Source organism: Pipistrellus hanaki (genome assembly GCF_964339955.1).
Source record: "Pipistrellus hanaki genome assembly, chromosome: 11".
Taxonomy (NCBI): domain Eukaryota; kingdom Metazoa; phylum Chordata; class Mammalia; order Chiroptera; family Vespertilionidae; genus Pipistrellus; species Pipistrellus hanaki.
Window position 1 is genome coordinate 1,362,344 of NC_140513.1, and position 27,248 is coordinate 1,389,591.

Sequence of the window (27,248 nt, forward strand, 5' to 3'; positions counted from 1 at the left end):
GTGTGTGTGTAACACACACTACGTGCAGCTACCTTAATTTATAGCTGGGGAACGTGTACTTATGTGTACAGCCGAGTAATTGCCACCCAAAACCAGGTCTGAAACCGTGTCCACGAGCTGATCTTGACAAATCACGGGACAAGGGGCCCGGGTCCTTGTTTTCATCTTTGGAGTCTGGAACCTAAGGCTAGGGACCTCGGGTTCATGCCTGCCTTCGCTGGGCAGGTGGGGAAACTGAGGCTGGGGGAGGGGTCTCCCGGCAGGGGCGGCAACGTGTCGGACGCCCCGCCAGTTCCGGACCTTGAGCTCCCCACCCCCAGGCGTTGGGTGCAGGAGAGACGGGCGGGGTGGGTGGGTGGGTGGCGGAGGTGGGCAGACGGGGGCGGAGCCGAGCGCAGCCCCTCCCCGCGCGGGCCGCCCCTGCGCGCGCCCGCCGGCTAATTAGCAGCGCGGTTTGTTTACAAACAAGGGCGCTCTGCGGGTGCACGCCGCGCGGCTGTGCGCGGCCCGGTGCCAGGGCGCCCCCAAACCCCGGGCTCGGAGGCCCCGGGGTGTCTGGCGGCGGGCGGGCGGGCGATGGCCGCGCTCCCGCCTTTTCCACGCCACCCGTGGGCGCCAGGAAATTCGCCCGAGAAGCGCGTCCCCTGCACCGAAGGGAGGGCCTCCCGGGGTCCCCGCCTCGTCGCCGGGGTCGGAGGGGCGCCCCGCCCCAGCGCGCCCCCCGGGCCGCGTCCGCGGGGCGGGGGTCGGGCGGGGGCGCGCGGGGTGGGGCGCGGCGCCGGGGGGGCCGGGACATGTAGTCCGCGCGCCGCCGCCTCCCCTGGGCAGCCCGGGCGGGGCCCCGGCCGCGGACTACGACTCCCGCCAGGCTCCGCGGCGCGGCGCCCGAGCCCCGCTCGGCTCCGGCGCGTCTATTATGCTGCCGGGGCCGGCGAGCCAGAGAGGAGCCGGCCGCGCGGGCCGGGAGGGGACGGCCGCCGGAGCCGCCGAGGCCAAGTACGCCTTTCTCTTGCTTCCTTGCGCGCGCGGGGCGGCGGGCGGCGGCGGGCCGGGCGGGCCGAGCGGGCCGGGCGGGCCGGGCGGCGCGGCCCCGAGTCCCCGGCGCAGGCCGCCGGCGGGTCCGGGGAGCCGGGCGCCCCAGCCTCCGCCGCCGCCGCCTTTGTGCGCGGCCACGATGCAACAAAGCGCGGCGGCCGCCCGGGCCCCGCTCCTCGCCCGCCGCCGGCTCCCTCCCTCCCGGCCGGCCGGCCGCGGCCTTGCTCGGGGGGCGGCGCCGCGGCCCGGGCCGGCTCGGGGGCGTCGCCGCGGGCCGGGGCGCGGAGCCTGGAGTTGGCACGGCCCGCGCCCGCCGGCGTCTCCCGCGCGTCCAGCCTCACGGAAGGGATTTTTTCCCCTGCGCTCGGCCCGCCATCTTTTGGAGGGAGGACGCGGCGGGGAAGGCGCGCGGCGCGTCCCGTGCGCTCCGGCGCCACTTTCTCGGCGCGCGCGCCCCGCCCGCCGGGCTCCCGCCGTCGACGCGGCCGGGGCGGGGGGCGAGGCCAGGCCCGAGCCCGGCTCTGCGCGCGGCCGCCCGGAGTCCGGGGCCCGCGGGTGGCGCGGCCCGAGGGCAGTGCCCTCCCGGAGTTGGGAGCCCGGCGCCGAGTTCGAGCGCCCGGGCAGGGCCGCTGCAGCCGGGCGGGAGGAGCCGCAGCCTCCCTTGGAAAACAGCCCGGAAAGCCCTGATCCGCGGGCGGCCGAGTTGGAGCGGGAGGAGCGGGCGCTGCTCTGCGCCCTCCTCGGGGTGGGCATGTTGCAAACCCCTCGGGGAGCAGGGCTCACCCCAGGCCTCCGATGTCCACATGTTCTGGGGGCGGGAGTCCTTCGTGAATAAAGCTGGGGGCTCGGGGGCGGCGGTCCTCTCTCCACAGGTGGCTCCCTTGGGGGCAGGGTCGGGTGGAAGCTTTGGGAAACCTCTCCCGCGGAGCCAGGGGCAGTTTTGCAAAGATAAGAAATGGGGTCACTGCACGGGGGGGGGGGGGTGGCTGGGGGGGGAGTTCTCTCTTTTGGGTCCAACCCCTGAGTGTCCTGCGACCCTTATTTTTGGCCAAAAGCTTTCTGCCCAGAATTTCATGACGTGCCCCCACTCCGTCTCCGAGTTAGAGCCTGGCTAGGGACGCAGAGTTGGGGGGTGGGGGGGTGTCAGTGGGCTAACTCCCAGCCGGACAGGCCCCTCCTCTCAGGCCCTGCTCCTTCCCCGCTCCCTGTCCCCCTCCCCGCGGCGGGAGGTGCCCGGTCCCTTTCTCTGCTCTGTAACGTGGGCTCTGCTCCGTGGCCTGGGTGAGGGGTGGCATGCTTCGGGGGGATTCTGACTTAGGGGAACCCAGAAAAGGCCTGAGCCCCTGGGGGAGGGGGCTGGGCCTCGGAGTTAGGGACTCCTGCCCTGCCCTCCCCGCAGCTCTGAACGTGGGCCTTTCATTTGCAAATAAAGGTGTGAGTTTGCCCTTGTCTGTCTGGAGGCCTTGATGTGTGCCGGTGGTTACAGATCGGGAAGGCTGGGCACGGCTGCGCCTGGGCGCGGGGCGGGGGCGGGGCGTTTCTCCCCGGTCTTTCTGTAACTTGGGGGCCCCATGCCTGGACCCTGGGCGTCTGGAAACGCCTCCCAGCAGCTCCTGGGGCTTCGATGGGGCCCCTCACGGGGTCCAGGGAGGAGGGGCTCCTGGGCGGACCTGGTGGGGGTGACTTGGTGTCCGGGAGCCCGAGCTCACGTGCGCCCGCCCGGGAAGGGAGTTTGCATGAAGGGTTTGTAAACACGGCTCCCGCCTCGCCTCCTTCCACGCGGCCAGCCTGCGCGGGCGGAAAGGGAAAGTGTGTGCAAGGGGGGGCCTCCCGCTCACCTCCTTCCCGCGCCCTCTTCCCTCAGCCTGGCCAGTTGCCAGCCGCCTGTGGTGAGCTGCGCGGCCACTTCCTGGTTCTTGGGGGAGAGCCCTGGGGGACGAGGGGAGGAGTAGCCTAACAGGTCCCCAGCGCCGCCTGGCCGGCTTGTGTCCACTGCCAGTGGGCCTCGGTGTCCTCTGACCCTCACTTCGGGCCAAAGTTTCCTGCCCAGAGTTTCATCATGTGCCCCCCTCGCCCGGCACAGCTGTGGCCGGGAGCTCGCCCGCCGGAGGCTGCTCCGAGGGCATCCTGGTTTGGGGGCCGTTCTGGTGCTGGGTTCGGTGATGCGGGTGCCCTTCACCCGTGGGCAGGCCCACACCCTGGCGTCTGCGGGCGCTGTCCTGGCAGCATCCTTCCGGGAAGGGAAAGTCGGGGAAGCCGGCGAGAGCGGGGCCTGCGTGCGCACCTGTGCCTTCTGGGAATTGGGGGGTGGAGCCGGCAACTCTGCTTGGGTGCCCTCCAGCCCATCTGCCCCTATTTCAGGAGATCGGCAGGTGTTTGGGTCAGGGGGACTGGCGCCTGGAGCTCCCTCCGTCCCTGTGGGCACGAAGCCCTCGGATGCCTGCCCCCTGCCCGGGTGCCTGCTCCTGCCCTCCTGCCAGCAGGGAAGCGCGGGCTGGCACAGGGAGAGTCCGGGCCAGGACCCTGTGCAGGCAGGTGGGTTAGAGCAGGGATGCCCCAACGGGCCCCAGCTCTCGGCTCAGTGCCCGGGGCCGTGTGTCTCTGCTGTCAGCTTTTAGCTGTTCTAGGTGAGAACCAGGTCTCATTCTGCCCCCTCTTCCCCCCTTTTTTGTTAATCCTCACCCAAGGACGTTTTTACTGGTTTTTGGAGCTAGTGGATGGGGGAGAGGGCGGAGGGGGAGAGGGAGACGGACAGACATCAATGTGAGAGACACATCGGATGGTTGCCTCCTGCACCAGCCCTGACCCAGGATCGAACCTGCAGCCACCTTGGTACACGTCCCTGACCCGGAATCAGATCCTCTAACCACTGGGCAACATGAGCCAGAGCCCAATCTACCTCCTTCGTAGGGTCTTTCTAGCCTTGAGTTAGAGCCAGCCAGAAGATGTTTTTGGGGGAGCCACTCTCCTCCCTGCCTCGGCCCCCCGAAGTGTTGGGCCAGTCATCAGGCTGGGTGGGCGAGGTGTTTGGGAGGGACTTGCCCAGCTCCTGGGGCGTGTGTGTCCCCCCCTCGCCGCTTCCCCCACGTCCAGGGAGCTGGCCTAGTGGCTGCCGGGCGGCATTTCCAGGGTGACGTTCAGGAGGTGATGGTGGGGCCGGGACAGTCCCGGCTCGCCCTGAGGAGCTGGGGTCGGGTGCGTCTTATCCTGAGGACGTAGTCGAGCGCTCCTGGTGCCAGCCGGGCTCTGCTGGCTGCAGACTCCAGATAAGGCGGGCACCCCCTGTGCCCTGTCATCTCCGCTGCCTCCAGGCTATGCCCCAGGCCGTGCGTAGTTCTTAGCTTAGGGGGGAGGGGGAGACTCATGGCTGTCACTGCTGTCGTCCGGGATGTGGGCCCCCGCAGGCGGCAGAGGGGCAACGGAGTAAAGCCTGCAGCAGCGCGTGGCCGCGGTCTCACTGGTGGGAGGAGGCGCTGGCCTCTGGGAGCCCTTGGGTGGGATTGTCGGTGGGGTTGGGGGTGGGGCGGGGGGCGGGGCCGCCTGTTCCGTCCCCCTCCCTGCGGGCAGGCAGGATGTGCCCGTGCGGTGGGAAGGGGTGGACGCTGTGTGTGGGGGGGGGGTTGCTGAGTGCCCACCAGAGACCCTGCTTTACCGAGGGCTGCGCCATCCTGGTCCCACTCTGCGTGTCACGCTGTTTATCCCCGAGGCAGCTGGGGTGAGGGGTGGGCAGGGGCCCTGGGCCCCCAGACCTCGCCCACCACCGAGCATCTTGGTTCTGAGGCCTCCCAGACCCGGGACCCTGCTCTGGACAGAGTGGGCACTGACCACGCCGTCCCCACTCCCCTGCAGACACTCCCCTTTGAGTCCTGCGAAGGGCGAGGGGGCCTGGCCTGCAGGGGTGCCCGGGGGGCTGCTAGGCAGGTGTGATCTAAACCTAGGGGGAGGGCGGGCCTGCTCGGGGCACCTCGCTGTGGGCACTGTTTCCCGCTGGGCATGGCGTGCTCCGGGACGGAGGTGGCGCCCAGCAGGGCCCAGCGGGAGGGGTCCTCACCTGCCCGGCTGCCCTCCCGGCCCCAGAGGAGGCAGTTGGCTCCGTCTGTCACCGGCACCGCCCTGCCCGCCCGGATCCTGTTTCCGAGGCTGAGGCTCCAGGGTGGCCGCCGGCCGCCGGTCGGAGTGCCGGGGAGGCTGGCCTGGCCGCTGGGGTCTGGAGCCCGGGCCACACTCGGCGGGGCCTCCCGGCCTCGGCTCCTGTCCCAGCGGATGGTCAGGCTCCCGGGAGGCGGCGGTGGGGTTGGCGAGGGGTGGATGGCGGCGTCCAGGGCCTGGCTCTGCCTCTTTCTCTCCGGTGACCTGGTGCCCCTTCGCCTCTGAGCCTCCACCTGGAAGATGGAGCTCACGGGACCCCCACCAGCCAGGCCAGCGGGGCACAAGGAGACAGGGCTGGGTGCAGGGAGGAGCCCTCTCGGGTGCATAGTGAGCCCCGCCCCCAGGAGGCTGTGTCCGACTGCTGTGCTGGCTCCCCAGGTGGGGTTGGTGCGTGTGAGCAGGGCGGGCGGGGAGGCTCAGGTGAGCACAGCCTGCCCTGGACCCTCTCCTGAGGCGGGTGCTCACTCCCTGGCTTCCCTCCTACCTCCGCCCCCCCCCCATGGGCACTGCCCCCGGGACGCCCTCCCCGCAGGCCCTCCGGTGTCCCCACGGAGTCTGAGCCGCTTCTGCCCTCTCCAACCCCAGCCCAGGACGGGCGCCTGCCCACCTTCATCCTCTCCACCTCCACCCCCACCCCCACCAGGCTTGGCATCGTGACAGGAGGGCCAGCGCGGCTGCTGTAGAATTTTCTAGAATTTTTTAAAGATTGATTTTAGAGCGGGGTGGGCAGGTAGAGGGAGAAGGAGAGGAACATGGATGAGGGGGAAACTTCAGTAGGCTGCCTTCCGCACCACGCCCACCCACCGGGGACTGAACCTGCAACCTTGACTGGGAATCAAACCCGAGAGCCTTGTGTGTGAGGGCCACCGCTCTAATAACCACTGAGCGACCCGGCCAGGGCGCCTTGGTGGTTTAGGCCTCCACATGGCCGTGTCTCTGTCCATCACTGACTCAGTTCGGGGTGGGGGGGAACCCTGGGGGAAGTGGGCGGTGGCTACTGATCCTTCTTTCTGGAAGCCGCACCCGCCTCCCTGCCCTGGAATGCGGCCTGAGCCCCCCAGGCGAGGGCGCCGAGGGGACAGCTGCTCAGTGGGGGTGGCGCGCCCTCGCTCCGCTGACACGTGGGCTCTGTGGGATTTGCCGGCGGCCCGGTGGCGCGGGTGTGGCCGGCCGGACCCTGGGGGCGCCGAGGCAGAGCCCAGACGCCAGTTGTGCCAAGTTGTGCCGAGCGCCCCCTCATGGGGAGCACGCCCTCGGTTGGTTCCCCTTTAGGGGCGCCCGGGGCTCAGGGCTGTCCCCACGCCTGGACAGCCCCGCCCTGGGAGAGGAGACCCCACTCCGAGACCCCGGCCTCCTGACCAGAGCACCATGGGAGCTGGCCTGGCCAGACCATGGTTGGTCTGTGTTTTGAGTATTTTTTTCAAAATAGAAATTCCTTCGCACTTGTTTTTTAAGTATCTTTATTGATTTCAGAGAGGAAGGGAGAGAGAAAAGCATCCATGATGAGAGAGAGAGAGGGATCCGCTGCCTCCTGCACGCCCCACACTGGGGATCGAGCCCACAACCCAGGACAGGGAGAGGAGCCGGGGCACAGTGCACCCTGCAGGCCGGCGAGGGGCGGTGCCGTCACCTGAGGGTCTGAGTGAGGAGGGCCGACCCCGACCCCCGGAGGTTCGTGGGATCCCAGCAGGAGGCGGGCGCTTAGACCGGGATGGTGGCGCTCTGGCGGGGCAGCGTGGTGTCGATGGCCCGGGTGCGTGCCAGGCTGGGCTTTCCGTCTGGTGGTGAAGGCGCAGCCTCATCACCGCTGGCACCAGCCGACATGGCTGACCTGCCCACTGAGCCACCCTGCAGACCTGGGGCTGTTAGGCCGAGGACCGCGAGGCGCCATGCGCTCCGGAGGGTGTGGAGGGGAGGAGCCGGCTCCCCGGGTGGCTGAGTAAGAAGTGCCTCCTGGATTCTGAGCCGCCTCCACTCCACTCGGTGGCAGGGGCAGGCGGAGGGTGCCAGCCAGCGTTCCCCAGTCAGCGTGGGGACGGCCTCACCGGCGTGCCAGCAGTCCTGGCGCAGACACGCCACGTGGCCCACGGCAGGCCACCTCCGGGTTCCACCGGTGTCACAGCCTCCCGCCATCACAAACCCACAGCGTTCTCGCGGTTACCGTGGAACCTCGCTCGCTCGAGGGCCTGCCTGCCAGGCTCGGCTCTGCGGGTCCCGCTCCCTGGCTGTGGGTTTCTCCCTGAGCCTCAGGGCCTGGAGGATCGCCGGCCGCTGCGGGTGGAGTCAGCCCGGGGCGGGCAGTGAGCTGAGCCGGCCGCTTGGCCCCCTCTGGACGGCAGCCGCCTCCCACCCCTGCGCCCCCCCTGCCCGGGGGCGTGTGCTCAGGCGGCCTCTGGCCGCCGTCTCTCTGTGCCCTGCGTGAGCTCTGTGGTTCTGTGGCAGGTGAGCCGGCTGGCCCAGGGCAGGCGGCTCTGCCATGGGTGCGGGTGCGGGGCCGCGGTGACCGCTCCCTCTGTGTCCCTTCTCCCCAGGCGCTGCCCGGTCGGGCCTGGAAATGGGGAGGACGCGAGGGCCGCCCTGAGCCGCTGCCGCGCCGGCCCGTGAGCACGCCGCCGGACGATGTCCGCCACGGCGACGGCCGCCCCCGCGGGGCTGCCGGGGGCCCCGGGCCCCGTGAACCCGCCGCCGCCCGAGGTGGCCAACCCCGCCAAGCCCGGCCGCAAGACCAACCAGCTGCAGTACATGCAGAACGTGGTGGTCAAGACGCTGTGGAAGCACCAGTTCGCCTGGCCCTTCTACCAGCCCGTGGACGCCATCAAGCTGAACCTGCCCGTGAGTCCGCCCGGCCCACCTGCCCCGCGTGGCCCCGGCCTTGGCACAGGTGGTGCCCGAGATGTGGCTGGTGGCGGTGCTGGCGAGCCAGGCATGGCCCGGGCCTCCGGGGGGCGGGGGACAGCTCAGAGCCCATAGAGAGCTACGACCCCAGAAGAGGAGCTACTTGGGGCCCAGGGGAAGGGAGGGCGCTACTCCTGGTGCAGGGAGACCCCGTGCTTCGTGGTGACAGGAGGGTCCAGGAGCGAGGGCCCCTGTGTGCGCTCCCTCCCCCCTCTCCGCTCCCCGCCATGCTCTCCGCTGATTGCCGAGGTCAGTTGCTCAGAGGGGCCCAGGTGCTGACCTGGCGTCGGATGGCTTTCCTCCTTGTACCCAAATGGAGGGCCCGTGTTTCCAGGCGCCCTGGGTCAGCTCGCGGTGGCTGGGTTCCGGGCCGAGCCCAGCCCTGCCCGCCTGCGGCCCTTGGAATGGGGGTGGGGCTGGGCCCCCCTCCCCAGCGAGATGGCTCTGGCTCTCTGAGCCCCTCCCCCCACCTAGAACCCTGGTCAGCGAGGGGTCCCCAGCCGGCCGGGTGCTCGCCCCGGACCGCACGCCCCCCGCCCTCGGGGCCCAGGCGCTGGCAGAGACTTGGAATTGCGGGAGGAGGATGTTGCGTCCGTCAGTGACCCTCTGAAATCTCTTCCCTAGGATTATCATAAAATAATAAAAAACCCGATGGACATGGGGACTATCAAGAAGCGACTAGAGAACAATTATTATTGGAGTGCCAGCGAATGTATGCAGGACTTCAACACCATGTTTACGAACTGTTATATTTATAACAAGGTGAGCAGACGCGGGCGGCGCGGGCCCCCTAATGCCCCAGGAGCCACCCACCAGCCGGGGGCGCCTGGACTGGCCTGGGCGCTCTGCACCCTCGGGCCCTGATCCCCACACGTGACCTCACACATGGCGGGCCCAGACCTGGCGGGAGGATTGAGGCCTTCCAGGAGGGGACACACACCAAGCTCTCTATTTATTTTAAAATAAGTTTTTATTGATTTCAGAGAGGAAGGGAGAGGGGGAGAGAGGTAGAAAAATCAACGATGAGAGAGAATCATTGGTCAGCTGCCTCCTGCACGCCCCTTACTGGGGATTGAACTGCGACCTCCTGGTTCATAGGTCAGTGCTCCACCACTGAGCCACACCGGCTGGTAGTTTTCTGAATTTTTTAAAACAGTTTCTGCATTAGCATGTACTCTTTTTACCTCTCTCCTGCCCCACCAAAATGTCTTTACAAGTTTTACTCACTGGTTTCATAGCGAGAAAGGGAGAGACATGGGCTTGTTCCATTCATTTAAAACACTCTCACTGGTTGGTTCTTGTATGTGCCGTGACCTGGGGTGGAACTCGCAGCTGTGGCGCCTGGGAGCGAAGCTCCAACCCATTGAGACGCCCGGCCAGGTCCTCTTACCATAGAAGTCGCCAGCCTTTCGGGCGACCACCGTGTTAAGTTCCTCCGTGGGGCCGAAACCGGTGTGGCTCAGTGGATAGAGCGTCGGTCTGCGGAATGAAGGGTCCCAGGTTCAATTCCGGTCAAGGGCATGTACATTGGTTGTGGGCACATCCCCAGTAGGGGGTGTGCAAGAGGCAGCTGGTCGATGTTTCTCTCTCATCAACGTTTCTAACTTTCTCTCCCTCTCCCTTCTTCTCTGTAAAAAATCAATAAAATATATTTAAAGAAAAAAAAAAAAAGTTCCTCGGTGGGTGTGTCTGAGTCAGCCAGCGTGTCCTGCAGGCGCGGCTCCTTCCTGGCGTGTAACCTCGGCTCTCCCGTGTCTTCAGCCCACAGATGACATAGTGCTAATGGCCCAAGCCTTAGAGAAAATTTTTCTGCAGAAAGTGGCCCAGATGCCCCAGGAGGAAGTTGAATTATTACCCCCCGCTCCGAAGGGCAAAGGCCGGAAACCGGCTGCAGGAGCCCAGAGTGCAGGTAACGGGGCGGTGTCCTGCCCGGGGCCGGGGCTCAGCGAGGCGCAGCCCGTCCGGGACACGGCCTCGGTGATGTCCGCCTGCCCTCGAGCACGCTGGGAGGAGCGGTCGTGGGCCTCGTCTGGAGCCCCGGCCGTTCCTCTGTCCCTCCGAGGACGCTCCCCTTTAAGCACTTGCATTCTCTGGGCGGGAGGGGCTGTGTCAGCTGTTGGGGAGCCCCAGGGTCTCACCTGGCCCCGGAACCCGGCAGGGAGGTGTGTCCCGGTGGACAGGCTGCGAGTGGCCGAGCCTTGAGAGGGGCCGGCGGGTTGCCAGAAGGGGGACTGTGGGTGGCTTAGTGGCTCCAGGCGGGTCACTCCGATGGCTCCTGACGGAGTCCGGCTTAACCCCACTCTCAGGCGCAGGCCTGGCTCCGGCCCACAGGGCTGCGTGGCTCGTCCCGGCCAGAGCGGGAGGCCCTGTACTTGTTGGGGGAGCACCCACAGAGGCGGCCGAGATGCAGGGCCAGAGTCTGGGAAGCAGAGCCCCATTGATGTCCGGTCGGCTGCGGGGATGGTCCCGGAAGCTTCTGGAAGGATTGCGTCTGCCCAGGAGCGGGGCCTGTCCAACCTCCTGTCCTCTCCCCAGGTTCGCAGCAAGTGGCGGCCGTGTCCTCTGTCTCCCCGGCGACCCCCTTCCAGAGCGTCCCCCCCACTGTCTCCCAGACGCCCGTCATTGCTGCCACCCCCGTGCCAACCATCACCGCAAACGTCACGCCGGTCCCCGCCCCCCCGGCGCCGGCCACACCCGTCATCCCCGTGGTTCCTCCCACGCCTCCCGTCATCAAGGTGAGCGAGCGTCCAGGGCTTGTCGGGGTTCCCGGGTTTGGGGGCAGGAGGGGCGGGCAGGCGGGGACTCTGCCGCTGTCCCTGGCCACCGGCCATGTGCGTGTTGGCGCCGGGTGCATGTGGTTCTCACCGGATGGTTCTCGCCGGGCCTGTGATGCGGACGGGGCGACCGAGGCTCGGGGGCTGCAGGTCACATGGCTGGCGGGGGCAGGCTGCACTCGAACCCCAGGCCTTGGCAGTGCACGCGTCCAGGTGGGGAAGGTGTGCGAGAAGAGGGTGGGAAGGTCCCGGCCCATCCTGCCCCGCCCTGTGACACTCAGGTTTTCAGCATCGGCGTGGGGAGGCAGGCAGTGGGTCGCCTCCCCCCCACTGTGTGCCCCTCAGCGTGAGCACCGCACCTCTGCCTCCCCCCCCTTCCCCCCCCGCCCCCCCGGGAACGGCCACGTGGGACTGCCTGGCCGGCTGGTCAGGCACAGGTGTTCCGCCGGGCGGGCCGGCGGCCGCGGGCACTGACTCGTGTCGTCTTCTCCGGTTTGACCTCGCAGCAGCCCTCTGGGGCAGGCAGTGTCCCCCCATCTTTCAGATGAGGAGCAGGCGCTCAGAGGGTTAATGGCCCCCAAAGGTAACGCGCCTCCGTGGCCCCCGCCCCGGCCTTCACCGCCTGCACTCGGGGACGGCTCCCGGCCCGGCCGCACGGCCCGCCCGGCTGGTTTGGAGCATGTCCTGTGTGCCGTGGCCAGACAGGCCCCGGGCCCCTGCGGCACGTGCTTGGCATTTCTGGGTGCCCGTCGGGAGCTGGTGGATAGCCGGCTCAGGCCCCGGTAGTCTGGGGTCGGGGGCTCGTTGGGGTAGCGACCCTGGCGGCTGTAGACAGCAGACCCGGTGAGGCCATCTTGGCCGCTGCTGCCTGAGTGGAGACGTGGGAGCCAGCTGAGGGATCTTGGGGACGCCGAGCCCTAGCGTGGGCACATGGCGCGAGGCCCCAGAGCCGCGGTTGTGCCAGAGAGACCTGTGGGCCCATGCCCGGGCGTTAAACATGCTCTCGCTGGACACACCCACTCTGACGGGGGGGGGGGGGGGGGGTGTCAGCATCCCGCCCCCGGGAGAGGCCCTTCAGAGCAGGTCCAGGCCACCCCTCAGCCCTGCTGCTCCCACCCCACCCGCATGCCTGCCCTCTCGCTCCAGACCGCCCTCCCACCCGCCCCAAACCCCGCCCCCGAGGGCGTCAGTTTTGAGGTCTTTGTTGGGACGTTCCCTCTGGCGAGGGCTGATGGCGGCCTCTGGTCACGCCCGTCCGGAGCCCCTGGCGCAGCGGCCCGGGTGCTGGCCAGGAGCGGGTGATTGCATGCTGCCCTCATGAGCTGCTGTGACCCCGGGGCCTGGGGCGCAAAGGGAGAGAGCAGCTCAGGGAGGGTTCGAGTCCAGCCTCACCACTGCCAGCTGTGTGACCTTGGGCCGGCGCCGCGGCCCTCTGAGCCTCTGTCCCCATTGTGGGGGCAGCTGGGAGGATGGACGCGGCCGAGCCGGCATGGCTTTGCTCGGTGCCTGGCCGGGAGTCGGTGCTCAGTCTCAGCCGGTGGTTTTGCCGTCACAGAAAAAGGGCGTGAAGCGGAAAGCAGACACGACCACGCCCACGACGGCCGCCATCACCGCCAGCCGGAGCGAGTCGCCCCCGCCGCTGTCGGACCCCAAGCAGGCCAAGGTGGTGGCCCGGCGGGAGAGCGGCGGCCGGCCCATCAAGCCGCCGCGGAAGGACCTGGAGGACGGCGAGGTGCCCCAGCACGCGGGCAAGAAGGGGCGGCTGTCGGAGCACCTGCGGCACTGCGACAGCATCCTCAAGGAGCTGCTGTCCAAGAAGCACGCGGCCTACGCCTGGCCCTTCTACAAGCCCGTGGACGCCGAGGCGCTGGAGCTGCACGACTACCACGACATCATCAAGCACCCGATGGACCTCAGCACCGTCAAGGTGCGCGCGGGGCGGGCGGGCCTCGCCGGCACCGGCTCCTGGGTCTGCCCGCAGCCCCACAGGGAGGGGGTCTGCCCGGCAACGCTGCCCCTTGGTCCCCACTTCCCGTTTCCTCCACTTCCCTCTGTCCTGGAGCGCCGCAGGTTTCTGTAACGGGTGTGTGTGTTGTGGGGGGGTTAGGCGAGGAGGCCCTCCCACGTGGCCACGCCCTCACCAGGCAGAAGCAGGTCCGAGCGGGGCTTCCTGCCGGGGCGTCTCCGGGCTCGGGCAGGGGCAGGCGTGGGCAGGGGCGCCTCACCCCCGTCCTGGTGTGTTACAGAAGAAGATGGACAGCCGCGAGTACCCGGACGCGCAGGGCTTTGCGGCCGACATCCGGTTAATGTTCTCCAACTGTTACAAGTACAACCCGCCCGACCACGAGGTGGTGGCCATGGCCAGGAAGCTGCAGGTAACCTGGGCCCGCTCTGGGGGCAGGGGCCGGTCCGCTGGGCGAGGTGGGGTCAGGAGTTCCGGGCCGGGCCGTATGGAATACCCAGGTGTCTTAGGATGTCCAGTGGGAGGCCCCGGAGCCACGTCCGTTGACGTGGTGGCCATGTGCTGGCCGGCCGCCACCTGCTCCCTGGCACTTGGTGCCAACAGGTCCCTCAGCCTTCCGGGAGCTACGGACTCCGGTGGGGGCAGCACACAGGACGTTCCGGCCGAGGGGGAGGGAGAGGGCCGGTGTCGGCCTCTGCAGGCTCGCTGACCAGAGGGCTGGCCGGTCCCTGCGCTGGGGGAGGTGGGGGCTGCGGCCGTGGACACTCGGGTGACAGCGGCCTGTGCAGCCTGTGCTCTGTGACAGCAGTCACCGACGGACGGACAGCACGTGGGAGGAAGCCCTGTGGAGGCCCGGGGCGCCCGGACTCAGGCAGCCCCCGCTCTCTCGCAGGACGTGTTTGAGATGCGGTTTGCCAAGATGCCGGACGAGCCGGCAGAGGCGCCCGCGCTGCCGGGCCCCGCAGCGCCGGTGGTGAGCAAGGGCGCGGAGAGCAGCCGCAGCAGCGAGGAGAGCTCCTCGGACTCGGCCAGCTCGGACTCGGAGGAGGAGCGGGCCACCCGGCTGGCGGAGCTGCAGGAGCAGGTGAGCCCGCCCCGCCCCGCGGCGCCCGGGGGCGGGGACCGGGAGCGCGGCCCTGGGGGCTCCCGCCGCCTGGCCCGCAGGCTCTCGGGAATGAGGCTGTCCTGACCTGGCCTCTGACCCCCGGCCTCACTCTCCTCGTTTACGAGTCGGGCTCCGCTCCCCGCTGCTCGAGCGGCTCTGACAATGGATTGAGAAAAACGTGAACGGTTTTCCGGCGCCGGGCAGCCCGCGGGGCCCGATTCCGGGGTTCCGGCAGGGAGAAGAGCGGAGTGGGGTGGGCCTTTGGCTTTGACCGGAGCCTCCTGAGAGATGACGCTGCCAGGAAGACGGCTGAGAGCTGCCTGCTCCCGCCCGGTGGGCGCGGCTGCCCTGTGCCCAGGCGCCGGGGCGAGAAGCACAGAGCACTTGGCACGCTGCCAGCCCGCGTCGGCACCGGATCCCTCCGCCCCTGGACCTGCCGGGAACCCCGCCTTTACACAGCCGTGTCAGCCTTTGTCCGCCTCACCTAAAAATAAAGTCGAATAAGAAACCGCCAGCCACCATTTACCGCGTCCTTACTGAGCCTGCCCAGCCCGTGCCCGTGCCACAGGCTGGCCGTCTGCTCTCTGCGCCGCCGGTGACAGATGCCTTCTCCACAGGTCACCGAAGAAACGGGCCCGGCGAGGGGCCCGCGGCCACGGGCACTGGGGGCAGAGCCGTGGCTCCCGGGCCGGCGTGGCCCGAGGCTAGGCGGCCGCTGTGCCCGGGGCCCGCTCAGCGCCTGCTCTTTTGCAGCTGAAGGCCGTGCATGAGCAGCTGGCCGCCCTGTCTCAGGCCCCCGTGAACAAGCCAAAGAGGAAGAAGGAGAAGAAGGAGAAGGAGAAGCGGAAGAAGGACAAGGACAAGGAGCGGCACAAGGCCCGGTCCGAGGACGAGAAGAAGGCCAGGGCCGCCCCGCCCGCCAAGCAGGCCCAGCCCAAGAAGCCGCCCTCCAAAAAGGCCAGCAGCACGACCGTGGCCAGCAGGTGGGCCTGCCGTCCGGGACCAGCCTCGCGCCCGGGGCCTGCGTGGCGGGAGGAATGTTGGGTGTGGGGCTCGGCGTGGTCCTGGAGGCTCACAGGGTGGGGGGCTGGTGTTCTTGTCCTGTATCCCCTCTGTGCCTTCTTCCACCTTCTATCCCCCGCCACCAGCACCCCGGGACTGTTTATACGTATATCCTGTAAAGGCCTAATATGCAAATAGGCCGAAAGGTGGGATGACCAGTCGCTATGACGCGCACTGACCACCAGGGGGCAAGACGCTCAACACAGGAGCTGCCCCCAGCCTGCAGGCCCCAGGCCAGCCAAGGCAGGTGCCAGTGGGGGACCCGATTGCCCCAGCAGTCGCTCCACAGAGGTAGGCGACCGGTGGTGGTGGTGAGGGACAGGACTGGTGAGTGGGCCCCCAGTACCTCTCCAGTCACCCCACAGATTGGCCCTGATCACCAGCCAAGCCTAGGAACCCTACCTGTGCGTGAATTTAGTGTACCGGGCCTCCCCTGTGGGTCCCCTCTGCACGTGCGCGCACAGGCATATACTAATAAAAGGGTAATATGCTAATTAGACCAGATATCCTTCCGAACAAAGCCACAGTGGCAGGAACCAAGACAGAGGCGGTTAGGGGTGATCAGGCTGTCAGGGGAGCAGTTAGGGGCATCAGGCCGGTAGGCAGAGGTGATTAGGGGCAGGCAGGCAGGCAAGCAGTTAGGAACCAGCGGTCTCGGATTGGGAGAAGGATGTTCGACTGCCAGTTTAGGCCTGATCCTTGTGGGCCTAAACCGACAGTTGGACATCCCCCGAAGGGGTCCTGGATTGGAGAGGGTGCAGGCTGGGCTGAGGAACTCCCACCCCATGCACGAATTTCATGCACCAGGCCTCTAGTGTGTACATCTGTGTGTGTGTGTGTGTGTGTGTGTGTGTATGTTTACGTGTGTGTGTGTGTGTTTTATTGCTTTGGAGAGGAAGAGATAGAAATGTCAATGATGAGAGAGAATTGTTGATCAGCTGCCTCCTACATGCCCCACACTGGGGATTGAGCCTACACCCTGGGCCTGTGGCCTGACCAGGAATTGAACAGTGACCTCCTGGTTCATAGGTCAACACTCAACCCTGAACCACATCAGACGGGTGAGACCTTTACTTTCTCCCTTTTTTTTATTTTTTATTATATATTTTTATTGACTTTAGAGAGGAAGGGAGGAGAGAGAGAGAAACATCAATGATGAGAGGGAATCATTGACCGGCTGCCTCCTGCACGCCCCCCACTGAGGATCCAGCCTGCAACCTGCACCCCGGTCATGTGCCCTTGACTGGAATCCAATCTGGGACCCTTCAGTCTGCAGGCTGATGCTCTATCCATTGAGCCACACTAGCCAGGGTGAGACTTTTTCTTACAGAGCATTTAATGCTATACATTTCCATCTAAATGCTGCCTTAATTATACTCCACAAACTTGATAGGTGGTAATTTTATTTAGTTCAAAATATTTTTTCATTTCCCTTCAGACTTCCTCTTGACCGTGGGTTTTTAGGAAATGTGTTTATTTTCCAAATGTTTGGGGATTTTTCTGGTTTAATTCCATTTAAGGTCAGTGATGAATACTTTTGAAATTGTTGTCTGGTCCTGGCTGGTATGGCTCAATGGATAGAGCGCCCCGCCTGCGGACTGAAGGGTCCCAGGTTCCATTCCGGGCGAGGGTATTTACCTTGGTTGCGGGCACATCCCCAGTAGGGGGTGTGCGGGAGGCAGCTGATTGATGTTTCTCTCTCATCAATGTTTCTGGCTCTCTCTCCCTCTCCCTTCCTCTCTGTAAAAAATCAATGAAGCCCTAACCGGTTTGGCTCAGTGGATAGAGCACCGGCCTGTGGACTGAAGAGTCCCAGGTTCGATTCCTGTCAAGGGCATGTACCTTGGTTGTGGGCACATCCCCAGTAGGGCATGTACAGGAGGCAGCTGATTGATGTTTCTCTCTTATCGATGTTTCTAACTATCCCTCTCCCTTCCTTCCTGTAAAAATCAATGAAATATATTAAAAAAAAAAAAAAAGACTTGTCTGGCTCGGAGTTGGCGAAGGTCCGTGTGCACTGGAGGAGGAAGTGTGTTCGCCGCCGCTGAGAGGCTGGCGGTCAGGAAGAAACACAGAGCGGCCCCCACAGGCAGGACCTTGTCAGGCTGACCCCGGGGTCGTTGTCGGGCAGCCTCTGCTCCTGCTGACCGGCTTGTTAACTGCCCAGAGGAAGTAGCTGAGCCTCCAGCTGCAGCTGCGGCTTTCCCGTCCCTTCCTTCCTGTTGGATTCTGCTCCCGCGTTTGGGAGCGGGCTGCGGGCGCACACGCCTACAGGGCTGGGGCGTCCCAGGCCAGGTGGCCCTGTGACCCTCACCCAGCCCTCTTTCTCCGATCCTCAGTGGGGGGCGTGCAGGAGGCAGCCGGTCAATGATTCCCTCTCATCATTGATGTTTCTATCTCTCACCAGTCCTCCTGGTGGCGCCGCCTCTGTCTGAAGTAACTCGGCTGCTGTCGCTTTTCTTTGATCAGTGTTCCTGTGGGTGATTCCTCCTCTTTACTTCTGACCTACTCTGTCTTATATTTAGAGGGGGTTTGTGTAGACAGCATGTAAGGCAGGTCTTGTATGTGTTTGTTTAATATGTTTTATTGATTTTAGAGAGAAAGGGAGTGGGGGAGAGTTAGAAATACCCCTGATGAGAGAGAATCGTGGATCGGCTGCCTCTTGCACGCCCCCTACTGGGGATCAAGCCCACAACCCAGGCATGTGCCCTTGACCGGAATCGAACCTGCGATCCTTCAGTCCGCAGGCCAACGCTCTATCCACTGAGCCAAACCAGCCAGGACGGGTCTTGTTTCTTATACAACTTGCTCGTCTTTTCCTTTTAGGCGGTGTGTTTAGACTGCTTATGTTTAATGTCATCGTTGGTGCACTTGGTCTCGGTTCCCCTGTGGGTCCCTTCTGTCTACCCCCTCCTCCCCTTAGCCCCTTCCCGTGGCCGATCGAGCCGTAGGTAGAGGCCAGTGCTTGGCCTGCTGGGCTGGAGGTGCCTGTGGGCACCGTGGCCCGTTTCCTGGGTGAGGCTTGGGCCTAGCCAGCGGGGCAGCCTCTGCTCTGGCCTCAGGAGTAGGGTCTCCCTCCCGTGTCCCTGGAGACATACCTGCAGCCCTCGGACAGCCAGCCTGGCTCCTCTGCGCGGGGCACCATGGGGGCAGCATGCCCTTCTGTAAGGGCCTGGGCTGGAGAAGATGGAGCCAGGCTGGAGGGGGCGGGGACGGGCTCCATGGAGGCGGGGGGGGGTTGGGGGAGATAAGGGTACAGGGGCTCCATGGAGGCGGGGGGGGGGGGGGGGTTGGGGGAGATACGGGTACAGGGGCTCCATGGAGGCGGGGGGGGGGGGTTGGGGGAGATACGGGTACAGGGGCTCCATGGAGGCGGGGGGGTTGGGGGAGATACGGGTTCAGGGGCTCCATGGAGGCAGGGGGGTTGGGGGAGATACGGGTACGGGGGCTCCTTGGAGGGGGCAGTAAGGGGACTGGCTCCACGCCACGCGCTCTCCCCCGCAGACAGCCCAAGAAGGGCGGCAAGCAGGCGCCGGCCTCCTACGACTCGGAGGAGGAGGAGGAGGGCCTGCCCATGAGCTACGACGAGAAGCGCCAGCTGAGCCTGGACATCAACCGGCTGCCGGGGGAGAAGCTGGGCCGCGTGGTGCACATCATCCAGTCGCGGGAGCCCTCGCTGCGGGACTCCAACCCCGACGAGATCGAGATCGACTTCGAGACGCTGAAGCCCACCACGCTGCGGGAGCTGGAGCGCTACGTCAAGTCCTGCCTGCAGAAGAAGCAGCGGAAGCCCTTCTGTGAGTGGAGCGGGGCCTCAGGCGCCCCCACCCCCCACCTCCCCCCCGCAGTCCAGGGGAGCACTCCCTTAGCCCCAGGCCCGTCTCTGCTTGGCTGGGGACGGGCGCAGGCGGGTGCGCTCAGCTCCGGTCCCTCCCCGCCGACCGGCTCCGCTCCGGCCTCTCCCGCAGCCTCCAGCGGCAAGAAGCAGGCGGCCAAGTCGAAGGAGGAGCTGGCGCAGGAGAAGAAGAAGGAGCTGGAGAAGCGGCTGCAGGACGTCAGCGGGCAGCTGAGCAGCAGGAAGCCGGCCAAGAAAGGTACCGGGGCTGCCGCCGGGGGCCGGGGGCCGGGGGCCAGGCCGGGAGGCCGCAGACCAGCTGGAGTTGTTGGCTCCACATGGCACGAGGCCCGATGTCCTAGCTCTGAGCTCTGCCCGCTCGGCTGGAGGATCCCTCGGGTCACCCCGGGAGGGCAGAGCGGCGACTCTGTGTCAGCAGGTGGGGTTCCCCGCCACCCCGAGCCCATCGGCTCCTTGGGCGGAGTGGGTTCATTTTCCTGTCTCTGGGGTGTGAGATGGTCTTACTGCCTCTGAGCTGTAGGTGCTTATTGTTTTATTGCTCATTTATTTACATGTTTTTCCCAAGTAATTTCTGAGGGACAGCAGCACACACGCCCCCATCTGTGCTCTGTTCACTCCCCACTTTCTGCGCCGGCGGCGGGTGTTCTCGGCCCGTCGTCCGGGCTCCGCCCCCTGGATGCCCCGGAGTCCAGTCCAGGCTGGCGCTGTCCTCAGCCTTAGTGCACACCCGTAGGGCCAGCCTCGGCCCACAACCCGCCTACCTCACCCTCCGGGCGCGGGTCCTGGCCTCCCGCAGTGCTGACCCACCTGCTGGCTGCACCCCGGGGGTCCCTGAGACCCCCCCTATTTGGTCACATGCTGCAAGGCTCTCAGGAGAGTGAGTTCCTCTGCTCAGGGCTCTGATACAAAGTGTGCCTCAGGAATGGCGGGGGGGGGGACGGGGTACAGACACAACCACACACTGCCTCGCCCTGTCCGGCCACCCTCCCAGCTCCATGTGCTTCCCCCTCCCGCATGGGATGGGGCTCCAAGCTCCGCCCCCTAGTGGCTTGGTCCTCCTGGTGACCAGCTCCATCCTGGCCATCCGGGGCCCCAGCCAGTCACTCATTAGCATAAACTCGGGGCGACCCAAAGGATCTTATAAATAATGGCGTTCTTACCCTCCGGGCGTTCCAAGGATCTGAGGAGCTTGGTGCCGGGAGCCGGGACAGACCCTCAGGAGATGCTTCCTGAGACCGCAGCTCACTAACCTCCCTCCTCTGCCACAAACACGTGTACACGTTAACTCCCTCCTCTGCCACAAACACACGTTAACTCCCTCCTCTGCCACAAACACGTGTACACGTTAACTCCCTCCTCTGCCACAAACACATGTACACGTTAACTCCCTCCTCTGCCACAAACACATCTACACGCTTACCAAGTGTCTGAGGCGTGGCGGGCCATGGCACACAGTGGGGTGTGAGACTGGATGTGCTGCAGAAGCTGCGTGGGTGACGGTGTGGCGGGCGTGTGGCGGGAGTGAGGGGACCCAGGGGTCCGGGAACAACCTCTCACCCGCTGCGTCTCCCCCAGAGAAATCGGGCGCGGCGCCCCCCGGAGGGCCCTCCCGGCTCAGCAGCAGCAGCTCCTCGGAGTCGGCGAGCAGCAGCTCCAGCGGGTCCAGCTCGGACAGCAGCGACTCGGAGTGAGGCCGGGCCTGGCCACCAGCCCGCGGCCACCGCCCGCGCCGACCTCCGAGTGCCCCCCTCGGTCAATATACTACTTGTGTTCACGCTGCGCGGGTCCTCTTTCATCGGGGGCCGCCGCCCATGTCGCCTGCCTAGGTCAGAGGCCATCTGCGAGCGGGCTTCGGGGCGGCCGAGTCCGATGGCTCAGGGGTGACCACGGCAGATGCTCGCCCGGCGGCCGGAGGAGAGTGAGGAGATGGCGGCGGAGCGGCCCGCAGGGTCCCCTCCCCGGGCCCGCCTGTTCTGGGGTGCCCCCTCGGCTGTCTCTGAGGCGGTTCTGTATCCCCTCGCCCCGGGGTCCGAGCCGCCGCCGCCTGCAGGGGCCGAGGGCGGCCGTCCCGCGTGGGAAGAGGCCCCGGGCCGTCCTGCGTGGGAAGAGGTCCGTGTATCTGCGGGGAGGGGCTGTGAGGTTCTGACCTTGGCGATGCCAGGAGCTCCCGGGGGCCCGTGGCTGCGTGTGCAGGTTTCATACACTGAAACTTTTACCTCAACTTAAAAAAAAAAGAGAGAGAGAGAAGAGAAAAAAGGAGACTTTTTGTAAGGTTCCGCAGTTTTCTACGAAAGTCCCCCGTGTGTCCCCCCGTCAGCGCTGCGCGGCCCCACACTCCGCAACCGCCTCCCACTCGTGTATATATGAATACTTTATTTATTAACACATTGGTCATTTTTTTAAAAAACAGAAAAGAAAAACAGAAAAGAAATAAAACAGCAGAGACGCAGGCCTCGGTCTGCGGAGCCCAGGCTCCAGGTGCTAGTCCCTGCGGTGCTCGGCGCCCGCCCGGGGGTGGGGTGGGGGGCCCTGTGCGGCCCGAGATGCTCCGCCCGGCGCCCGCCCCTCGCTCGCTCGTGCAGTTGTTTTGTACTCTGGTCTCTCCAGGACTGTCTCATCCGAAGCCGGTTTAGGGAACCCCAGTATATAATAGAGACTTTGTAATCTGAGAGGGGAAATGTATAGTAAATCAAGTCTTGATTTTTAACTTTCTATTGTAAAGAGAAGAAGAAGAATATAGAGTTTAACAGAAGTATGTTCTGGTTTTGTGTTGCCGGGGGCTCCCCTCTGGCCTCTGAGCACAGAGATGCCCGCCCGCCCGGGTCCGGCAGCGAGGCCCCGGCCGGGAGTGCACGCTCGGCCTTCCCGCCCGCCCGGCCTGGGTGCGGCCCTCACCTCCGCCGCCCCATCCGTCTTCCAGCCTCTCTTGGGGGTCAAAGAGCCTCCGGCTCCAGGAGGGCCCCCGCTCACGCCTTTTCCGTTCAGCAGGAATGGCTGAGAGGGCGTCTCCCAGGCTGCCCGGGCGCTGCCTGCGTGGGTGCCAGTCCGGGTGGGTGGGCTCAGCGGTGCCCTGGCCACATCAGCTCGTGGCCGTGGGGCGGGGCCCGCGTTCTGCTGAGGGCGGGTGCTGTTCCATCTCCTCACTGTGGGACCCCGATGCTTGGTGAGTTCTGAGCCAGCTTGTTAAACTTTTAAGTTTTGTTTATAAGAAATATATAAGTGGGTTTTAAAACTTGCCATTTTTAAAGTTTCCCTAGTTTTTCAGAATGTTTTCTAAAGAGCCTTTGGCGGCACATTAACCTACGACAGGAACTGGTGCCCGGGGCTCCCGTGGAGCGCCAGCCCCACGAGGGGAGCGAAGGGTCACTGGGAGCTGCTGGCAGGAGGAGCGCGCCCGAGTTGAGCACGGAGGGAGCCGTCCGGGCGAGACCGCGGGTTCCCGGACCTCCCTGGCCGCTGTCGCTGCTGAGCCCACAGTGTGGCTCATCGGGGCTGCAGCCCCCACTGCTTTCTGTCCTCTAGAGTCTGGGCCCCTCCTCCAGCCTCAGCTCATCTCTGTGCGGGGAGGCTGCGGCGGGCCGGGCGGGGCCCTGTGGGCGGGAGCGAGGGGCCTGAGCCGTGAGGGAAGTTCACGCGTGTTCAGCAGGTTGGCCACGAGAGGGGACGGCTTTGGACGCGGCCTCGTGACCGTGACCGTGACCGTGAGGCTCAGGGCAGGTGTGGCCGCGGCAGGACGCCCTCCCGCCACGCGCTGTGAGGTCGCCTTTGTGTTCGGTTTGTTGTTTTGCGGGTTCACGTCCTTCACCGTCGTCCGGGGAGAAGCGTCCAGAGCGGCTGCTCCCTCCTCGTCGACGCTTCCCCGAGTTTTCCTTTTTATATTTAAAACGTTACTTTTCTGTATGATGTGCATGCGAGTTTACCGTACCTTTTCTTAAACTTTTTAGTGCCGTTTCTAGTATATTCCTGTAAATGTCCGTTACTGAAAACGAGTCCATTGTAAGTAGTTTTAGCTTGTTTACTGCAACGCTGGCCTCCACACCGCGGAATAAAATGGTAGGAAGTGCGCTGATGTTTCTGGTAACCCTGGGCCCTTCTCCTGGGGCGTTCGTTTTGTTTTCATAATAAAAGCAAAAAAGCAAACACAAGAGGAGGTGCCGGTGTGCTTTCCTCTGCGTCTGGCGGCTCCGCGCTCGGGCGGTGGGATGGGGCGGGGCGGGAGCACTGACCTCAGCACCCCTGGCCTGGAGCTCCGGGCACACCCCAGGGTGCGCCCGGAACCGCCCCTCAGCCCGTGGCCAGGCACCCCGTCCAGGGGCCTCTGGAATGCCACCCTAGAGTGTGGGTTCCCCCACCTTCCGGTCCTTGCTCCTCCTGCGCCTCCATCTGCACTCGGGTTCCTGAGGTTCCCAGGACCTCAGGCTTCAAACAGCAGACGGTCCTCCGACACCACGCCAGACCGGACGGCTTACGGGCCGAGCTCCCCGCTCCCTTCAGCGGGGAGTGAAGGGGACGTCCTGACGCCACTCTGCGAACCGGGCCGGCCCGGGAAAAGGTTCTTGGCCTGAGCCCCAGCCCCGTGCACCCACTCCCAGGCCGGTGCTGGCGGGCACCCGGCCGGTCCCTCCCACACCCGCCTGTCCAGACAGCCCCTCCGCGAGGACCAGGGCGGGCGGCATGCCCCCTCAGGCAGGCAGCTGTGCCCGCGTGCCCCAGGGCACGGTCACCTGCAAACCGACCTGTGCAGACCCCGTAGGGGCCTCGCTGTGCAGGAGGAACAGGCTTCCTCCAGCGCCGCGCGGCGACAGGCAGCGTGTGGCCGAGAACCGTCGGCAGAGACCAGGCCTGAGCTGAATAGGAGCACCTGGGGGAGCGGGGTGACCCCACGGCGTCCCTTCCATGTCGGCCGACCGGCTCGCCCAGGGAGGCACAGGGCGTGCGGCGTGCATGGTGACAGCAAGACGCTGCCCGCCCGTGGGGGCCTTGTCCATACCGTCTGCGCAGCTGAGCAAGGAGGAAAAGGAAAATCCAAAACGGGGCGCCCGGCGGCTGCCGCCTGGAGGTGCCTGGGACAGTGTGGCCGCAGGACTGTCTGTGCGTCTCTGGGGAGGGGGAGGTACTGTGTTGGGGGTTAGCAATCATGAGACGCTGAGTAGAGAACCAAGGAACACGTCACGGACCGACACAGACACGAGCGAGGAGAGCCCCGCAGGGTGTTTATTCAGAAGAGAACACCGGCTTCGGCGGTCCTCGCGGTGCGCACAGCAGCCGTGGGACGGACCAGCGCTGGGTGCTACAGACAGCGGCGGCAGCCTCGGCCCCGCTGACACTGTCCGTCCGGAACCTGCCGTCCCGGCCTCGCTGCCAGGAACTAGGGCGCTGGCAGGTGCTTCCGTGTTCCTTACTGTCCATTTCCACCTGTTCGGGAGCCAGTGCGTTGTACCGACCGTTCCGGCGACTAGATTTGAAAGGCAGCTGCCGTCGGCCTGTGCGTGCCATCCTGGCCCTGCAGGTAGATTTCCCACCGGTGATATCATTCTTCACCAGGCAGAAGTGGACATTAAAAGTAACCTACGCCAAAACCGGTGTGGCTCAGTGGATAGAGCGTCGGCCTGCGGACTGAAGGGTCCCAGGTTCGATTCCGGTCAAGGGCATGTACCTTGGTTGCGAGCACATCCCCAGTAGGAGGTGTGCAAGAGGCAGCTGATCAGTGATTCTCTCTCATCGATGTTTCTAACTCTGTCCTTCTCCCTTCCTCTCTGTAAAAAAATCAATAAAATATCTTTAAAAAAAAAAAAAAAAGTAACCTACGACCGCATGGCTGGTGTAGCTCAGTGGTTTAGCCTAGACCTAAGAACCAGGAGATTGTGGTTTGATTCCCGGGCAGGGCACATGCCCCGGCTGTGAGCTCCATCCCCAGTAGGGGATGTGCAGGAGGCAATCGATCCATGATTCTCTCGTATTATTTATTGTTTCTCTCTCTCTCCTCCTCCCTTCCTCCCTGAAATCAATAAAAACATGCTTTTTAAAAAGCAACCTAGTACCTGAAACTGATATAATACTGAATGTCACCGTAATTAGAATGACAAAAAAGCAAACACAACCTCCCAAGCTTGGAAAGCTTATCGGTAAGCAGGGGCCCTCTTGTTGGTTTCTGGAATATGAAAAGCGCACCCGATAGGGTGCCTGGCCAGCTGGAGGCCAGAGGACACTGCCCAGCAGCACGGAACCCGGGGCCGCAGGTTCCTGCCCCATCGCTGGGTCCTCACCTTCACCACTTGGTCTCCCCACGAGGCCTGGAAGCCGCAGGCGGCTGGTGGGGACGCGGCCACGCTCAGGCGGGCGCCGGGCCCGGATCGCACCGCGCGGTCACATCACGGAGCAGAACCGGGACTGGCCCGTGTCCCGGGACACCTCGAGCTTGTCCCGGTCCCGGACCAGGATGGCCTGGTTCCCGTACTGCGAGTACCACATGCTGCGGCTCCTGCTCAGGTAGGTCCCGGGCGGCACCGCCTCCAGCTCCCGCTGCTGCTGCTGCCAGATGAGCAGGGACGTGTCCCGGAACCGCCGCCGGGCGTGGCCTTCGGACAGGGCCCTCTCCGCCAGCGGGACCCGGCCGCTCATCCCGCCTCGCCCCGGGCCGCCCCAAGCGGAGGCCTGGGGCCGGGCCTCGACTGCGCTGGCCGCTCTGAGGCGCACCCTTTCCGGCTGCGGTCCGAGGGCTGGTTCCCGGTTTAATCTGATGGTGGAGAAGAGGGCTCGGGCAGGTGGGGGGCGGCACCCTGGCCAGGGTGGTGGTGTGGGGACGCTGGAGAGGAGCCGCTGAGCATTCTGAAGACGCCTAGACCTTCCGTGAGGACAAGCGGGTAAGCGGCTCCGGTGACGGCTGTGTGCACTGCGCTGGGCGGGCGCTGACCGGGACCAGGCACCTACCTGGGGGGGTCGGGGGAGGGCATTCGTCAATGCTTGCTGTGATGCTGACTGACACCAGGGCTTGGCCCGCTAACTTGAAAAGAGGTGCCCTCCGAAAGGGGACTGTGCAGCTCCACAGAAGTCCCTGACGGCGCCCATGCCGCCTGCCCCGACGGGAGCCTAGGGCGGCTCCCGGCTGATCTGGGGCGGCTCCGGCCTGATCGGGGGTGCCACCAGGGGGTGGAGCCAGCGTCTGCTCGGGGCTCCTGGTCAGGCTAGTCTGCAACTCTTCCCCCAGGTGGTCCTGCAGGGGAGAGCACACTGTCGGGTTGGGGGGCAGTGGCAGGGTTTGTGACCCAGAATCTGAACCCGGGGTCAGTGCTAAACCCAGCTGCCCACATGGTTCCCCGTTTCGGTCGCCCTGGGAAGGCCTAGGCTGGGAGCCTGATCCTCATCCTCTTACTGGCTAAAGGGTGGGAGTGTCCTGGCAAACAGCTCACTGGAGCCTGAGTGTCTGTATCAGTCTTATTTTTTTCTTTTAAAAAAAAAATTTTTTTGATTTTTCACAGAGAGGAAGGGAGAGGGACAGAGAGCCAGAAACATCAATGATGAGAGAGAAACATCCATCAGCTGCCTCCTGCACACACCCCACTGGGGATGTGCCTGCAACCAAGGTACATGCCCTTGACCGGAATCGAACCTGGGACCGACGCTCCATCCACTGAACCATACCGGTTAGGGCTCAAGCAAGTCTTAACCTCAAAAGGCACAGGACCCCGGGCCTGCTCCCAGGCCAGCCCAACCGGGGAGGGCCGTTACCTCGGCGGCAGGCTGAGGGCTGCCTGGTCCTCACCGGCACGGCGCCTTCTTCCTGCTCCAGGCATGGGATGCCCTGGAAAGAACCCGGGGGTCAGCTGGAAACCAGACAGGGAAGCGGCCCCCTCCCCGCCCAGCCCTCAGATGCCTCCCCAGCCACGCAAGTTCCTTTCTCCGGAGGGCCCGTGCCCCCTCTCCCCATCGCCAGGCCCTGCTCACTTGGCTGCTGCTGCTATGTCCCCCTCTCTCCCTGCTGCGCCCGGGGTCCCCCAGGCATGTCCCCACCCGCTCCCCAGCATCCTGGGCCCCCTCGTCCAGCCTGCGCACCAGATTCCAACGACACATCCCATCCCCAGCATCCGGTCCCCCTCGCCCTGCCTGCGCCCCGGATCCCCTCATGGCACGTCCCCATCGCCTCCCCGCACCCGGGTCCCCTTCCCCGCTGCGGCCCGCGCCCGCTGTCACCCGCGCCGTGGCTCCCCGCGACGCGCGGGCCGGGCGCGGCGCAGACCCAGGGGGGCCCGTTGGCCGCAGGGCGCGTCTCCATGGCAGCGCCGCAGGCATTCCCAGCCGAGCGCCGAGGACGGGCAGGCCCGAGCGATGAGCCGGAGCCATGGATCTCCCCGGAAGCGGGGGCGGGGCAGGAGCGCGGGCTTTGTGGGCGGGGCCTGTTGCTGGAGGAGG

General features: G+C 65.4%; 2 protein-coding genes across 7 annotated transcripts; one reads left to right on the top strand and one right to left on the bottom strand.

Moving 5' to 3' along the window:
- The first annotated feature begins 837 nt into the window (after window positions 1–837).
- Window positions 838–21,075, top strand: BRD3 (bromodomain containing 3). 2 transcript variants are annotated; one of them, XM_084899651.1, is made up of 12 exons: window positions 838–996; window positions 7,716–8,016; window positions 8,704–8,841; window positions 9,841–9,988; window positions 10,615–10,814; window positions 12,409–12,780; window positions 13,100–13,228; window positions 13,709–13,900; window positions 14,675–14,904; window positions 18,488–18,780; window positions 18,952–19,077; window positions 20,415–21,075. In XM_084899651.1, the coding sequence occupies exons 2-12, from the start codon at window positions 7,804–7,806 to the stop codon at window positions 20,528–20,530; spliced, it is 2,157 nt and encodes a 718-aa protein (XP_084755777.1). In that variant the 5' UTR covers window positions 838–996; window positions 7,716–7,803; the 3' UTR covers window positions 20,531–21,075. The 2 variants fall into 2 exon arrangements, with proteins under 2 accessions (XP_084755777.1, XP_084755778.1); XM_084899652.1 differs by having other exon boundaries at window positions 9,895–9,988.
- A 179-nt stretch (window positions 21,076–21,254) lies between these two features.
- On the bottom strand, window positions 21,255–27,147 carry BRD3OS (BRD3 opposite strand). Of its 5 annotated transcripts, none has more exons than XR_014796401.1 (3): window positions 26,568–26,767; window positions 25,106–26,052; window positions 21,255–24,342 (listed from the first exon to the last, which is right to left on the bottom strand). XR_014796401.1 is itself a non-coding variant. In XM_084899686.1 (3 exons), exon 3 carries the CDS (start codon window positions 25,458–25,460, stop codon window positions 25,206–25,208), a length of 255 nt encoding a protein of 84 aa, XP_084755812.1. In that variant the 5' UTR covers window positions 25,461–26,052; window positions 26,568–26,640; window positions 27,030–27,147; the 3' UTR covers window positions 21,255–25,205. The 5 variants fall into 5 exon arrangements, 4 of the variants coding, with proteins under 4 accessions (XP_084755812.1, XP_084755813.1, XP_084755814.1 ...); XM_084899686.1 differs by adding an exon at window positions 27,030–27,147 and having other exon boundaries at window positions 21,255–26,052; window positions 26,568–26,640; XM_084899687.1 differs by adding an exon at window positions 26,990–27,147 and having other exon boundaries at window positions 21,255–26,052; window positions 26,568–26,640.
- Between the last annotated feature and the right edge of the window lie 101 nt (window positions 27,148–27,248).

Excerpts from the sequence above, each read along its gene's own strand:
- BRD3 (XM_084899651.1), top strand. The coding sequence starts at position 7,804 with ATGTCCGCCACGGCGACGGCCGCCCCCGCGGGGCTGCCGGGGGCCCCG. Across the intron at positions 18,781-18,951 it reads GAAGCAGCGGAAGCCCTTCT|CCTCCAGCGGCAAGAAGCAG; the intron begins GTGAGTGGAGCG and ends CCTCTCCCGCAG. Across the intron at positions 19,078-20,414 it reads CAGGAAGCCGGCCAAGAAAG|AGAAATCGGGCGCGGCGCCC; the intron begins GTACCGGGGCTG and ends CGTCTCCCCCAG.
- BRD3OS (XM_084899686.1), bottom strand. The coding sequence starts at position 25,460 with ATGAGCGGCCGGGTCCCGCTGGCGGAGAGGGCCCTGTCCGAAGGCCAC.